The 16,251-nt window shown below is 38.9% G+C and overlaps 2 protein-coding genes across 3 annotated transcripts in view; one reads left to right on the plus strand and one right to left on the minus strand.

Annotated features, from left to right (window-relative positions):
- LOC105262702 (uncharacterized) overlaps window positions 1-16,251 on the plus strand; it is a 196,090-nt gene that overhangs the window by 46,792 nt on the left and 133,047 nt on the right. The gene's annotated exons all lie outside the window — the stretch shown is intronic.
- LOC105262699 (uncharacterized) lies at window positions 453-1,302 on the minus strand. The gene is made up of 3 exons (XM_011298422.1): window positions 1,144-1,302; window positions 630-1,018; window positions 453-539 (listed from the first exon to the last, which is right to left on the minus strand). The coding sequence occupies exons 1-3, from the start codon at window positions 1,280-1,282 to the stop codon at window positions 525-527; spliced, it is 543 nt and encodes a 180-aa protein (XP_011296724.1). The 5' UTR covers window positions 1,283-1,302; the 3' UTR covers window positions 453-524.

A 16,251-nucleotide genomic window follows, 5' to 3' on the forward strand; every position in this document is an offset into this window, starting at 1 on the left:
AATATCCATCACTGAAAATACTCTCGGAATTATGCTGCCTTTCCTGAGGGAAGTTTTTGAGTTCCGAAAGTCTCAGTCAGTGAAATGCAAAATCCTAACTTTGAGATAAAAAAAATACTGTTTTCATCAGCCTTGCAATTAACATGTCGCATATTGAGTTGACTCCTGACCAGGAGACGGGACTGGAAGAATATTCACCAGTTGAGCAAGTACCAATGAAGTACAGTCATACTGTACACAAACTTGTTCAATCAAAAAAAAACTGGAGAAAAGTTCATCACAGCTGTCATGCCTACATTATTTTCAAGAATTCTGAAATTATTTTGTCGAATATTATGAATTATCCAGCGTCTCAAGAAGTTTTCAATTCGAACAATAAAGATTATAGTGTACTCACTGACACCAAGAAATTATTGGTATCAAAAACAACTGGAGAAACGTGGTTGATGCCTTACGAAAAATTAACAAAAAGAATGGAGAAATCAGCGCCATCGATCATCAATCGGAAAGCTTCTGAATGAAGCTCAGTCTGTTTTCATCTGAAAAATAAACCATAAATTCTGTGAACTCAATGGGAATATTATAATCATGATGGGAATTATTTATGAACTTGATAGTTTATCGCAGACCTTCTTCCCACCCTCGTTGTCATGAGAATTCTCCTTCTCTTCATCCTCTTGGTATCTCTTCTGACTGGACACTTCTTCCACCTCTGGTCCGAGCTTTCTTGGTGGATAGATTGCCGATTTTAATTGTTTCAGAGACAATTTTGGACGGTAATTGTCCACAACGACATTTTTCATCCCATCAACTCTCAGAAAAAAAGATCCTGGTTTCGACTTCTCAATTTTGCCATTAAATATGACAAAGGAGCCCTTCTCCAATGGAGTAACAGGTTTGTAACCATCAATTTGAATACACAGAGGATACGATCCATCAGCGAGATTACCGTGTGCAAGTGGAATGCCAGAGGTCGTTTTGAATACAATAAACTCAGTTTTCAAGTAACCTGACACAGCTGGAATGAAAAAAAAACGAAGGTATTTGATTTCATTTATAAAAAATGGGAAAAAATTCCACGAATCATTTTTAAAGAAATAAAATATGTTGAAATATGAATCATCGGGTCAGAAATCTACTTACTAATTGGTTTGTCTTTGAATGACAAACAATCAGCTATCGAGACTGGTTCCCAAGTAAGCTGCTGTCCTGGACTCGCGGTAGCGATATCGAAGTGGCCCAAAATCTTGACAGTCGAGAATGCTTGGACGTGAAGTTCCATAGGAGCAATGACTCCTTTCAATTCACGGTCAAATTGGAATTTAACTTCTCCCACTGTACAGCCTGTAATCTCAACTATCTGGAGAAGAGGAGAAAAAGAGAAAGTAGTTTGTAAATGACACGTTCAATGCTCTCAGTCGACTGAACACTAATGAATTATTGTTATTTTTCTTAAAATTTTTCCCCACTGAGGTTTTACCTGACACATCTGCAACTTCTTGCTATAGTCAACTGCCAGGTCTCGCCAGAAAGTTACACGAACTTTCATGCCCGTGATGTTACTCACGATAATCTTGTACACCCACTTCTGAAAAGTCTTAACTGGTATGAGCCCCTCCATAGAATGGATATATCCCACGATGTCACTGTAATTTATTGGTTTTTCTTCATTGTCATGTAATTAAATTAAAATTGTACTAAAATGTAGTTAATTTAAAAAAGAAAAGGATTGAAAGTTGACAAAATATAATTACCCGATGAGTCGAGCCACGAGCCAACCCTCTGAGGTTATGTCTTCATGGCATTCCTAATAAATGTACTGATTTCCCTTGAAAAAATACAATCAATACTCACATCATAGTATTGCCTGCTTTATACTGCTCGTCATCACGTCATCATCAACACCACGGAATCAAACGGCGCGCGGAGCGCGCGTTCGGTCTCGTATTTGAAATAGCCAATGAGAAATGGGTTACGGGTGAAAAGTCTTACGCATGAAGTTAGCCAATCTTACTCTCGCCCAACTTAATTTTGGTGTATCACCTTTTATAGATAGGATAAATTTAAAAATATGTATCCATTGATTGAAAAAAAAGTGTAGATCATTTATTAATGACACAATTTCTTGAGACGAGATTATAACGTTTGGATTTTCATATATTGGTAATAGAATTACTATACACTCATGAGTATTTTATGAAACGGCCGTCATACATGGAAAAATATGTCTATAAACATAGGCCAACAAAATTCAATTAAGCACTACGGACATTGGTGACTATCTCCCCTTGCAATCAATTATGCCCGGATAATTTCCTAATCGATCCCTTATTCCGATAGAGTGGAAACAGTATTCGGTTTATTGATGAGGTAATAAATCAATCATTCATCTGATGTCAGCGTATTTATCCATTTTGTTATACATATTACTAAGTGGCGTACAAATAGTAGCAAAAGATTTTAGAACCAAAGTCACTGCAAATAAATTACCACTGAATGTCAGATACGCTGTAATAATGTCTTATACTGATAAATATTATAATAGTAACTAGCTGTCGAGATTGTTACAATTAAATAGTTGCGCTCTTTACATTTTCATTTTTGCTCTCTTTAAGTGCTAGGGAATTTTTCGTTTTTTTAAGTTTCACGTATTGGATAGGGGAAAAGTGGCGGTCGCGGGTGTCACTCCACGTATTTTCCCGTAGTCCATATACATTTCGTATATCTCTCTAGAAATATCCCGATAAGCAGCTCCCTCTCTGAACACAAATAGAATTAATCATGGGGGCTTAATTTAGTAGCCACCGATGACTATGAGGATGATGATCGAAATCAAAGGAACTGCATTCGTTTAAGATAATTTTGAGAAAAAAAAATCGACCATTTTACGCACTCTAGCCCTAAAATTTTCATGCTGTAGATCAGAGGTGGGCAATCTCAGGTAGGCTTGTAGCTGCAGCCATAAAATTATTGAGGCTCCAAGTATAGGAGACTTAATGTTCTTACAAGGGTTGCCAGATATTCGTGTGGTGAGGGTAGTATCGGGAGATGGCGCATGCGCGGGATTGAAATGCGAGGGCAAAATGTTTCGAGTTTTTTGCATTTTCGGAATTTTCGGACATTTTCTTATTGATAAAACAAATAGAAAACATATCATCATTCAGATTCAACATTCTTCGATAGAATTTACCAATAACCCTAAATTTCGACGGGAATAATAGAATACCCCCAATTGGCGCCCACAAGTGCACCAGACTGGTGACTGATATCAGAGTAATTTCCTGTAAAATGACCAATCGATAAAAATCAATGTCTCCGATTTCGTCCTCGATTTTATGTCTACGCTGTGTATGATGAGATACTCTAACTAAACAATAATTTCCAGCCGGGAAAAAAAATGTTCACCCAGTTATACTTTTTTGAAGATTTTATCATTTACTTACTGATGAAAAACCAGTTCTCATTTCCGGAAAACTTCACTTGAGGGCGATTAATATCATAATTTCATTACAAACAGCTGATGATTTACTGGAAATCAATCAATATGAGCCCCCAAAAGTTGAGTTTATGTAAAATTCTTCGCATTGTTTCGGTTTTTTCATACTAGGAAGTGAAATTTTCCATAGAACCGTTTTTGTAGAACGGAATGAGTTCTATCAAAACCATTTCATGAAATTTTTTCATATCTGAGTTGGATATTAATCCATTCTTTTTTTCTGTCAGAACTTATTAAAGTTCTCATGGAAAAAAGAAAATTGGCGACGGTTATTCCATTTCAATTGAGCGAAGTGGTGATTCAAGTCGCTAATGAACGCAAATTTCTTAATAAAATGGAGAAACATTAAATTTAAATATATAATCAATGAAAGTTGATATAAATTCATGAAATCAACTATCTGCATTGGTCACCTCAAAAAATTCTGCGTTCAATATCTCCAATGATTAACAGACACTCATAATTTTCTGAGAGAAGTTTGTGCATTTTAATTTGGCATCGACAGCGAAAAATATAAAAATAAAAAGTGTGAAAATGCATGTGAAGTCAGATCTCCTCACACCATGATAATATTTAATCATTGTTTTCTAAACAATATTTCCTCTTCAAAATAATAACAATGAAATGATAATTAGCAAAAAGTTTCCATCAAAGAAATTGAAAATTTTCCTATTTTACTTTTCCCACCACCAATTTTTTGCCGAATATTCCCGCTACTATTGCTTATACACAGGAAATCTTATACGCTTATACGCGGCCATAAACTTTATGGCAGGGCCCGGGAACCTACAGGTAGTCGGGAGCCAGCCTATCACAAGGGTTGGGATAATCCTCTAATCCTAATAGGTGCCCAATTAACCAACCATTGTGTACGAATAAGTCCCAGTGATGACGCTATTTCCGTCAGCCATGTAGAGTGGCGTGCCAGTTCAACAAAAATAGCTGACTCGTCAGAATTGGCGCGAAATTTCAATTTTTAATTTTTAATATAAAATTGAAAACGTCAAATTTACATAGGAAACCCTTGGAGAATATATTTACAGAATGGTAGTCGGCAATTATTATTCTCCTTTCAAATACGGAAATTCTAAATTTGAAAAGCGAAAAGTTGCCGCTGTTGACTTAGGAATATATTCCTGGAAATCCCATTGCAGATTTTCATATTACACTTTGAATTTGGCCAATCTTGCAACGTCCAAATGAAAAATGAATTGTTTTATTCATAACATGAGAAAATAAATTTTCTTCTGAAATTCCCCGAATATTGTTCATCCCTCCAAAATCCGTTCTAATATAACATTTTATTCCAGTATATCAAAACCTGAATGTGTTGGATTCTGAATTTTTATTTGAAAAATGCAGGATATTTCAATTACTCTGGTAGCTAAATAAAATAGAAAATGAGTCATTCAATTTTGTTAATGACAATAAAGCAGTCCCTTTCAACAATTACTATTTATCTACGAATCAGATGCTACACATGACTGGATAAGGTTATTGCTCAATCAGAATTGTCAACAAATATTGTATTTTTTTTCTTGGATTCCGACAAACATCCTCTAAACATAAAATAATTGTCAAGGGTGACATCTCATGATGAAAGGATTAACAAAAATTTTCACCTAATATTGCTGTCTATTTCCAGTGGAAAATTGATATTTACAATTCAAATTTATGGAAGAGTTGAAAATTGCTGCTCGATCGCACAGTCGCTCTCTGCCGGTATCGGTCGAGCCAGGGCTCAAGGAGAGAGAAAAACGGAATTAGAGCAGGTAGTTTCTTTAAGTGCATGAGGCCCCTCCCCCAGCTCACACTAACGAAACTCGGGAGCCGCGTGAGACCGATGAGTCCAGGTTGCCGGGCCTTGCTTTATGGCTTAGAACAGTCTGGCCTAGTGGAGGTCTAGAGCTTGTGTAGTTCCGAGAGCAAAGGTGGGGCAAATCTTGCTCCCGACCTTTATTAGTGCGTAATAAAAAGTAGACAAGAGTCCATTATATCGGATGATGGGCCTATACGACCAGTCGGCCCTTGAGATTCAAACAAGTTAAATACACTGTAACGCGATTTTCGCGTTGATGGAAACTATTTACTGGGATAAATCACGCTCTCTGCCGCATCGATTGGGTCCGCTAATTCCCTACGCGTGGGGAGTTGAGGTTATAGTACTGAACCTCAGCTCCCAATGAGACTCCTCTGTCGGAACACTTGATTCTCCACTCCAGAGAACTGTTCCACGTTAGACGGGGCGGGCATTCAAATGGCCAGGGGTCCAGATAAGGGGTTAACTGGACAGCCTGGTTGGAGACATTTGAATTCGGCGCGCTCCAGGAAACGTTACGAGCAGGGACTATAGTAGAAGGTATACCTATACCTAGAGCTCTCGCTATGCTAGTGCATATTGGCAGCTATCGGCGTTCTACCGCTATCTAATTGCCGATCTGCTATCGATCACCCTACCAACCTTCCGACGCTATCGGGGACCGACCACACTAAAAGAACTGCGACCCTCTCCATAACCTAGCATACTGAGCGACCCAGTGCTCCCGCACGCGTTCTAACTTTACATCCGCCACTTTGGTATTTCGCGGGAAGTCTCCAGAGGTCCTCACTGCGCCCTGGGAAAGGGACAGTGACGATCTCTGGCCACGCACCTAATTTTAATTCATCGGTCTTTCCTAATTGTGTCCTTAATAACTAGGCGGAAACTTATTGGTCTTTCCTAATTGTGTCCTTAACAACTAGGCGGAACTTATTGTCTGTCCTGTCACGAGAACGGGCAAACCCCACTGTTCTGTGCTCTCGTCCGTATGTGTTATCGGCTATTACTGGGGGGGTGCTAACCCCCACCTCCCCCGGCATCTTCGGTCTTTCCTAATTGTGTCCTCAACAACTAGGCGGCTTAAATGGTATTTCCTAATTGTACCCTTAACAACTAGGCGACTCTCTGGATTGCTATTTTACCCACTTAAAATAGCTGGCGCCCTCCTGGTAAATTCGCGGATGCTACGGAACCGGCGAAGGTAACCAATTTGCCGGACTTACGGAACACTACGGGGAAAACTTCGTTACAACACCAATGGGGTACCAAATACCAATACGGTTTTTAACCGTCAAGTCAAAATTAAAACTATAATCTTTGCTTATGTCTCCCACCTCCACCGCTTTGGGTAGACTAATCTTACCATCTAAGATTTAAGTGGACAATCATGGAAGTGATCCCACTTGATAAAAAAAATTTTTAACTGGGTAAATAATTACCAAGGAGCAGACTTCAACTCTCTCCTGAGAGGCCTTTTCCAAAGCAAGGTGAATTCCGAAAACAAACGTAGAGCCTCCGAGGATGCTGGAGCAACAACTTGTTATGCCCCAGAAATACCATTAAATTAAGAAATAGTATTAGGTAATTTCTCATTGACCTGGATAATATGACGACACGCGAAGTGGCACATATTATCCAAAACATGTAAAATCGAATCAAAGAATGTAAATGGTGTAATATAAACTAACCCGAATATTTGTGGATTAAGTCCACATATATTCGTCATAATGTGGATCACTGGGGTGCAGTGTCAGCACTTCGCCCCATCAACGGCTATGGCCTTGACGTACACCTGGGACGTCACCCGATGTCTCCCCAGGTGCAACACAAAGATAGAACACTTGTTGCAATCGAATCCACGATGAAATATAAGCTCGTGAGTTCGTTGCCACGGGGTCAGTTAGTCAGGTAGTCAGACACAGACAATTAGTAATCCCATTAATCGTTAAGTCACTTTCTTGTAACTCATATTGCCTGATATTTACGGCATTAATCAAAGACTATATTTATTAAATAAACCGTTTAATCGTTCAAAAGTTGAATCTCCCTGAGAGATATTCATTTCTAATTATCTACAAGTGATCTATCCCTATCATCGAACCCAACCGCTCGGGTCTATAACAAACTCTTCCTTCAAAAAGAGGTAACAACTTGCCCAAGAATCTAACCGTCACTAAACTTGACATGGGATTTGAGGAATTCAGATCACTATTTAGAGACGAGAATGCGCATCTTTTAATGCAACCCGTCAGTAGTATGGTTTTTGACCCATTGTTATTAAAATCGACTAAATCGACTAAAATCGTCTAAATGGACTAAATGGACTAAATAGAATAAAAGTCCTATTAAAGCGACCCATGGACACCAATTGCCTCAAAATCGATTAAATCGACTCATGAACACCGATTGCCTCAAAATCAACTCAATGGACTCATGAACACTGATTGCCTCAAGATCGACTAAATTGACCCAAATCTACTAAAATTCCCATTATATCGATTCATGTATGCCAATTGCTTCAACATCGACAATCATCAACATCCCTTAAAATCGATTCTTTGCAGACAAATCGACTATAAGACGAACATTTCTAAAAAAAAATGAAATTGATTGAATAGTATGAGATATTTGCAAAAAAATGTTCATAAATGGACTTATTTATTCATCAAAAACTATTTTTACTTTCGCATCGATTGAAATTCAATGATTTTTCGAAAATAATCGTTCCGAATTTCTTTCTGCGAATCTCAATAATAATTTAATAAATGAAAATTGATGATTAATTATAGATGAATTAATCCTCACTTATCATTATTTAGCATTTATTATTCACCTATCTTCCTTCCTTGAAAGAGTAAGGACGAGAGAAGGAGAAGTAGGGATGGAAAGAGACAGGTCAACTGGCGAAAACAGTTTCACGGGTTTTACCATCATTTTCAGGCTTACAAATATCCAATGTTGTCATTCCGCGCACAAACACAGCGTAAATGTGACGTCACAGTAGTTGACAACGCATGCGATATATATAGATTGCGACGTAATTTTCGAAGGTTCACGGAACCCTTCGTCCATCAGCCCGCCCTCTGGCACCAAATCACCCGGAAAATAAAATCAGAAAATTTAGTCAGGCGCCAGGTCATTAAAAACGGAATGACCACCGTAAACAAAATCCTTCTCCACTCTCAGCTTCAATAACTCCTGTAGCTCGTTACGTAGAGATTTAAATAATCGGAAGCTGAAAGGGGATGCAACTGGGATCCTCAGCAAAAAAAAAAAATAAATAAAATAAGAATTGTCGGGGTGAACAATATTTAATAAAAAAAAACAGTCTCGATACATAAAAAAAATTATAAAATAAAATCCCCTCAAATCGACCACGCGTTACGGAACATTTAAATTGATCAGTCAAGTCAAATCGTCTGATTAAATTTATACCGCTTTTCTGAGGTCTCGAAATTTTCAAAATAAATAAATTAATAAATAATTAAATAGTCACAGAAGTCAGAATTAATTAAAATATCAAACAACTGAGTCACGAGACTCGAGTTGTTATTATCAACAAAACTAAAGAAAAATTAACGGAAAACAACTGAGTTACAAAACTCAATTGTTAGCAGTCGAAGAAGTCAAAAGTTTCATCAGAAATACTTTACAAGAAATTGTCACAATAATTCAATGACTCTAAACAGTAACGCGAAAAATCGATAAGTCTACGTGACCTCGAACAGACAAAAATACATAAAATAAATATAAAACCAGAGACAGAATAATTCGTAGGTCACGAGACCTTGAAACTATGAAAGCCGAAATTAAATTCAATGGCGAGAATCACCAGGTTTTGCGACACAAACTCATCATACAGAAGTCGCAAAAACCTCACTAAAAAAAAATTCGTAACTAACAAAGTTTTAAATAAACTGAATATAATCGAAAATTCCGAATGAGAGAGAGAGCCCAAATAACTGAATGAAGTGGCCAGAGATTCCCTGATGAAATATTTAACTATCAGTCCTACAGGAGTCGGGTGTTCGTTACACCAATAAACAATTAAGAATCTCTGCCCACTGTTTGACAAAATAATCTCACAATAAACAAAAGGCCACCACGCTCACCTGAATATTCCGAAGTTATTCTCACACTCTCGGAACTCCTGAATAAACAAATCGATTTAATTTTTGCTTTGGCGTCCTAACAATCGGAACTTGGCGTCCTCTGAGTAACAAAAATTATCAGCAGGTCCGCTCTTATTACCCACCAAACGGGAAGTAATTTCTCAAACGCACGTGAACTGGCAACAGGTAGGTAACGCGGTTACTTAGATGATTGGGGGGGATGACAACGTCATCATCCACCAATCCCAATTAAACGGCCATGCGCGACACAGACAATAATTTTTACACGCATACGCTACAAATTTTTGCGATGCTCAATCTCAATTTCTTTAATTATCATAAATGATAATATATCCTCAGCGCTGCCTAATAAATATGAAATAATTTTCCGCGTTACAGACTACCTTGATAGAATAGTAACTCTCCTCCACAATAATCCTTATCCTATTTTTCATTAATTGCCAATCCGCCTCGTGTTCTGGTGATACGTCACTTCCGTGGTAATTGATAGCTGGATTGTGGCTCCATTGTCGGCCACATCGAAAATCCAGTTATCATCAGAAATTAGGAGTTCGATGACATCTCTCGGCGTCCAGTGATCCTCGTCGATGTCCTCAGAATGGAACGCGGTGGCGCATAATCCAAAATAAAACAAAATACAATCAAACGTATGTTCTCCTCTCTTCTCAAAACTCTCGCCATTGAAGGTGACTTCCCGTCTGGTGGAAGTTTCTAAAATCGCGACACGGTCGAAAACCAGTAACTGGTAAAATACCACGTTACAAGATATAGTGGGCTCCCGGAGTAGAGGTTCTCAGCGTGCACATATATTGAGGGGTGGAATCGGAAAATTGCGTCTACCTTCTAAAATATAAGGGATGGATAAAAATGGTTTAGATAAACTTTGTTTCATATTTGTGAATAAAAATTATGGAGGAAAAAATTTTTTTTTTCCTCAATTGGATTAGAAGTTACCTTTCCAATGTCATAGTAATTTTTTGAATTAAATTATGTTGTTATGAAAATATGATGACTCAGATTTTAAAATATTTTTTAACATTATTTGAAATTGAAAAATGAAATTTTTTCTATTTTTTATCCATTTTTCTCTCCTATCGTACATTTGAACAGCTGTAGAGGTTAAACAGTACAAAATAGGGATGAAGTGCTTCATTTTTTTATGGGAAATATTTTGCTCTTCAAATTATATTCGACCTTTTTTTCTGTATCTAGTGTACTTTTCAAGTTAATCGCGAAAAATCATTTTTGAGGGTAGTTTTTTATTTTTTTCTCGGAATGCACAAACTTAAATCACTTAAAATTACTTACCCGTTAATCACACGACCGAAACACACATTTCTGCATAAAAAGCGTTTTGGCTTTAAGAACACATATGTTAGACCTAATTTGCCTGGACTACATAATTTTAGATGAACCTGACATCTCTTGGCTTCCTGAATATCCTCGATGATGTCCTCAGAAGGACCACAGTGGTGCGTAAATTTCAATTTAAAAAAAATAAAAATAACATCAAACATAATTTCCTTCTCTCTTCTTATGAACTCTCGCCACTGAAGGTAACTTCCCGTCTGGTGGAAGTCTCTAAAATCGTGGAACGGTCGAAAATCAGTAACTGGTAAGGATACCACGTTACCATTGAGAAAATGAATATAACTCTGATAAGAATTCTGAAGGCTAACGATGAGAACACGGCTGGGGAAGCCTTAGAGCTAAGAATGAGTTCATTGGGGCTCTAACTCCCCGAATTTTGGAGGGATATGAACAATACTCGTTCAATTTCAACTTATGGTGAAAATCTATGAAAATTTATTACTTTCTGTTTCCATTCATAATGGAAATAACGAAGGATACACCTGGGATTGCCCCTAATAAATGACAAGTGTGCCCGAGATTTTCGGTGAATGACGATGTGCAATGGAAAAAGCGGTTTATATGATGCACTATCATCTAATGAAACCGTGACAAATTTTTATTTTTCACATTTCGAATTGTAATATTGGGAAGGAAAATAATAATTGCTGAAATATACTCTCTAAAGTTTTGTATTGCAAATTTCGATTTTTTAATTTTATATTTAAAATTTGAAATTGAAACTGCGGCAATTTTCGGAGATAATCCCGACCCTAGTAATAGGCTGGCTTCCGACTACCTGCAGGTCGCCGGGCCCTGGATTATAGTACACAAAAGAGGTGGGCAACCTCAGGTAGGCTCGGAGCTGCAGCCATAAATTTATATAAATTTGCCGTATATTTGCGTGGTGGGGAAAGATCGGGAGATGGCGCTTGTGCGTGATTAAAATGCGAGGGCAAAATGTGTTGCATCTTTTGCACGTATTTCGATATTTTCTTTTTAATAAAAAAAAATGGTAGTAATATGCTGGTTCACATTCAACATCCATCGGTGGAAATAAAAGTCGGATACTCGGGAGAGGGAAAAATTTCATTGTCAACAATTTTTCAAATTTTCATCATCACCACCTATATTTCCATTCATTTGTTCAAGTCACTTAAGCTGGTCCGAAATATTTCACATTCTCCTTGCTTTTGGAGAAAAGAATCTTTTTTTGAATATGAAATCTCGACAAGACGTGGAGGGGTAATTTAAAAATTTTGTTATATATAAATAGATACAGATGTGTCAAATGTAGCGAGTCGTACAATCCACGGGAGTGTCCAATTAATAACAACTGAGATAAATCTTGTTAAATGCACAAATTGTGGACTATCGGGACACCCCGGGAGTTACAAGGGCTGTCAGTATTATAAAAGAGTCCTTGAAGACGCTAGAGCTGATTCATCAGCATGTCGCGGATCCCGCGGTTTTTCTTAACCTTTCTCGTAATCTTCGAATTCCCCAACGGTTTTTGGGAGCAGCTGCCAACAGGCGGGGGATGACTCATGCCCCTCGTACACAAAAGCACCCCCCCCCCCCCCGGGACCCAGGTTGAAACCTGGAGACGGTACGAGACGTCTCGACTCCTCCGGTAATCCGGGTTGTAAATGTCAGCCTAATGAAAATTATGTCGCTAAGTCGCCGCCACGACGGCCCGCGAAACAAAGACATGGAGCCCGGCACCAAACGCACTATGGATAAAGGCTTGCTACGGATTTGACACGCGGAGGGGGGAACGCCCTGCAACAACCCCCGCCCTTGAAAGGGCCTTAAGACCGACAGGTGGGTGACAGGAAGCGCGATCCTTCTCCCACAATGGACCCAAAGTCAATAGGATCTCGCGGATAGGCCGAAACGTAGTAAAAATCGGGAATACGGAGATCACACCACCCGAGCCACGATTGCAGCTGTCAACGGTTTTCCCGATTCTCAGAACAAGACAACGAACTCCCGAATTTCCAGAGACGGACCGCCATGATGAGTGCCTAATCCCGGCATATCGATTGATTCCTCTAAAAAATAACGGTCGCGGGTCTAGGTGGGGGATGATCTCCACCAAGGGTATATATCATATACCCCGTCCCAACCCGCAAAGATCACTTCGTCTACTACTATTTCGATTTCGACGACTTCGTCAAATCTCCTTGATTCACCAAGTTGGTTCATCGCCAGTCTTCACCTGCATCAGCCAAGCTACCCTCGAGGAAGCGGAGTCCTACCTACAAGACGAGACCGTCTTCATCAACAATTACGCCTGAGCTGCGTGAGTCTATTGCAGACTAGTTGAGCCAACCCACTTCAGAAATTGCCACGCCGGAGTCGCGTAAGCAAGAAGAAATTAAATTGGCAACGAGGACTCTCCTGGACTCATTCATTGCGGGTTTAAAGGGCAACACTTGTACGGAGCGACAAGTACCTGCTGACTGACCCACTGACACAGTCCAGCCTCAAAAGAGCATAACAAAACTGCACAAAACATTCGCTTTGTTGGTGAATGAGAGCCGAGCGAGCCATAAAATGATCCGACATCTGAAGTCCACCAGAAGCCGAGCCGCCACCCCTGGTCCGACGGAAAATTGGGGTCTTTTGTTACACCGCCCGAACCTCCGGTTCGGCACCTTCTCACCTGCCAGGTGAACGACCTGCATACCTAGACCATCGCAACGAACCTCCGAGTTCGTCGATCTCACCTTCACACCCCGAGAATCGTCTCGTCTTCAAGAAATCACCGAGATCTACCCCTTCAACCTTCGAGGGAACCGCCGAGTCTGCCACGACGCGACTGAGTGATCGCGCGCACCTTCTACTCCCCCGTTTATCATCAACTGTAAGTCTTGAATCAATTGTAATTCTTCCTTCACCTCAGTCTTACCTACCTCTCCCATCAAATTGAGCGGTTTTATCTTGGATTGTTGTAACAATCCTGTGTTTTAGTACCCCAATAAACATCTCTAAATTAATCAGTAGAAGGATTTTTCTCTCTCTCTCTGCGTGATTCTTTCACTAATTAGAATTCCTGCGTAACCTAGCATGGTACACTTCAGTGTTTTATCCCACACAATACGAGTCCACTTTACTTTGGTCTCCGTTTGGACGTAACTGACCGCGGTCAAGTTAGTTTGGGGGTCGCCCCCTTTGAGAAATAATCGATCGTCCAGCCGCCCGGAGGCCGCAACAAGCAACTAAAAACGAACAGTAATCAAAATTATTAAAATAGTTAATAATACACTGCAGACATACACATACACATTATGCAGACACACTAAAGCCGGACCATAACTTTCCTTGTAGATCTAACACACAAAAATTTTCAAATCTTCAACTCTACTCATTCACGTGACCCAACAAATGCATAACGACATTAATCAACAAAGAAACATCCGTAATAATACTTCAAATCATCCGCCAGCATGAGCTGAAAAAATGTCTATTGATATTATCACAGCAATGAATTGTAATTGTAATTGTAATTTATCACCCGTCATTAATTAAACTGAAATAAACCACAATAAGATTTAAAAAAAATTATGGGCATCAGCGCCAGTCCTAATAAAAATAATACTGTTACTCGACTATTAAACAATCCAAAATTGTCTCTAGACATGTAAATTCAATTGTTAGACAACAAAGCTACTTCCTACAATATTATCTAGAATCTAATAATAGGGGTATAGCCTGTCTGGGCGAAACCAAACTGAATATAAACTATACGCTAAGATTTGATAATTACACAATCATCAGAAAAGATCACAAAATGGTCTCTTTCTCAGCTGATCGCGATTCAAATCCGGAAACATATTCAATTCATTCCAATCAGTTACCCCAATTCTGACAATGATAAAGTATTAGGATTTATCATTGTTAAAATAAAAATAAGAAATCTTAAAAATTTCTACATTATAAGTAGCTATGCCACGAATGCGGTCAAACCAAAAAATATTTTTCTTAACAAATTAATATCGCTTCATCACTACATAATCATGGATGATCTGAATTGCAGATATCCTGATTATGGTGATCACACCGGTAACGAAGTAAAAAAATTAATCGATTTTTAAATTTTTGTCTACTCTTCGCCAGTATTATGGAATGTTGGTCAATGGAAACCGTTGGCAGGTGGTAGACGTCTCTCATCATGGATAATGGGAAGGAATGAAAGGTGATAAGAATAGGAAAAAAATCGTACATACATGCTTTAGCAGCCTGGAAACACTGACATAAGTACTGTAAATACTCTATAAATCTGTACCATAAATCGTTTATATCAAGGAACCGTTTATTCAAATCATCATATAATTATTGCGTCAATTCTACGGAAGACTGGTAATTAAACGATGTGTTGCTGGATCCCTTACTATCGGTTCCAACGAAGTGAACATGGACGAAGGTATATTTTCATAAAAATAGCTTTGAACTCCTTTGATTAATGTTCTTAACGTGGTTATTCTCTACACGTGATCTTACCAAACTTTCCCATTTTCCTGCATTCGAAGATTAATATTATTATCAAGTTCAGTCAAGTCAACAGATAAGCTGTGTGAGCTACTCAAAGTCTTTCAATTTACTGTATATTCTGTATATTCTATATATACTAATCTATATATCTATATATACTATTCTATATATCGAATTCTTCTGTATCACAACTGATTATTCCCGGTAAATATTTGTAAAAGTTGTTCCAATTTCACATTGTTCGAGTTCATTTTTAATACTCCAATTCTAACGTTGTAGCCTTCGCTACATTACCTACCCGCGGTAGTGTTTCTATATTACCTGCGGGGCCTAGGTCGTACTCCCGTACGGTGGCACTGCGAATACCAGAGTGAGGAGCACTTGGGACTACGTCACACGACGCTTCTCCCACTCTGCACTGGCAGCTATATAAACGCCTACGCGAGTTCTCTCGACCAGTTCGTGCTCGGTCTTGCCTTGAGCGCAGAACTACCTGGCTAGCTATCTAGTTCCTTTAGCCTTACCTCCTAGCAATCCTACGCACTCTGTACTACCTGGACTTTCTCTCCTTTCTCAGGATTGAGAAGTGGCCATCCCACGGTACAAGACCGTGCACTCACCGCTATCGGTCCCCTTCCTCCTATTCCCGGACGAAGGGACGGTTGCTATCTGTTTGTTTCTCCCCTTTATAGGGTTGAGAAGTTAGATCTCTAAATCGCTCTGTGCGCTTTGGACACAAGTCAAAGACGTGTTTCTCTGAGACATAATTTGTAGTGTTGGCTCTCTCGACTGACTCTACCCAGTCAGTACGCCACAACGTTTGGATTTCTAAGAAAGCCACCTTCATTATATGATAGTGCATCATATAAACCACTTTTTCATTAAGCATCAGCAGTCATTGAAAATCTTGGGTACTATTGTAATTTAATAGGGGCAATCCTAGTTTTATCTTTCGC

Source organism: Fopius arisanus, unplaced genomic scaffold, assembly GCF_000806365.1.
Source record: "Fopius arisanus strain USDA-PBARC FA_bdor unplaced genomic scaffold, ASM80636v1 scaffold00010, whole genome shotgun sequence".
Taxonomy (NCBI): domain Eukaryota; kingdom Metazoa; phylum Arthropoda; class Insecta; order Hymenoptera; family Braconidae; genus Fopius; species Fopius arisanus.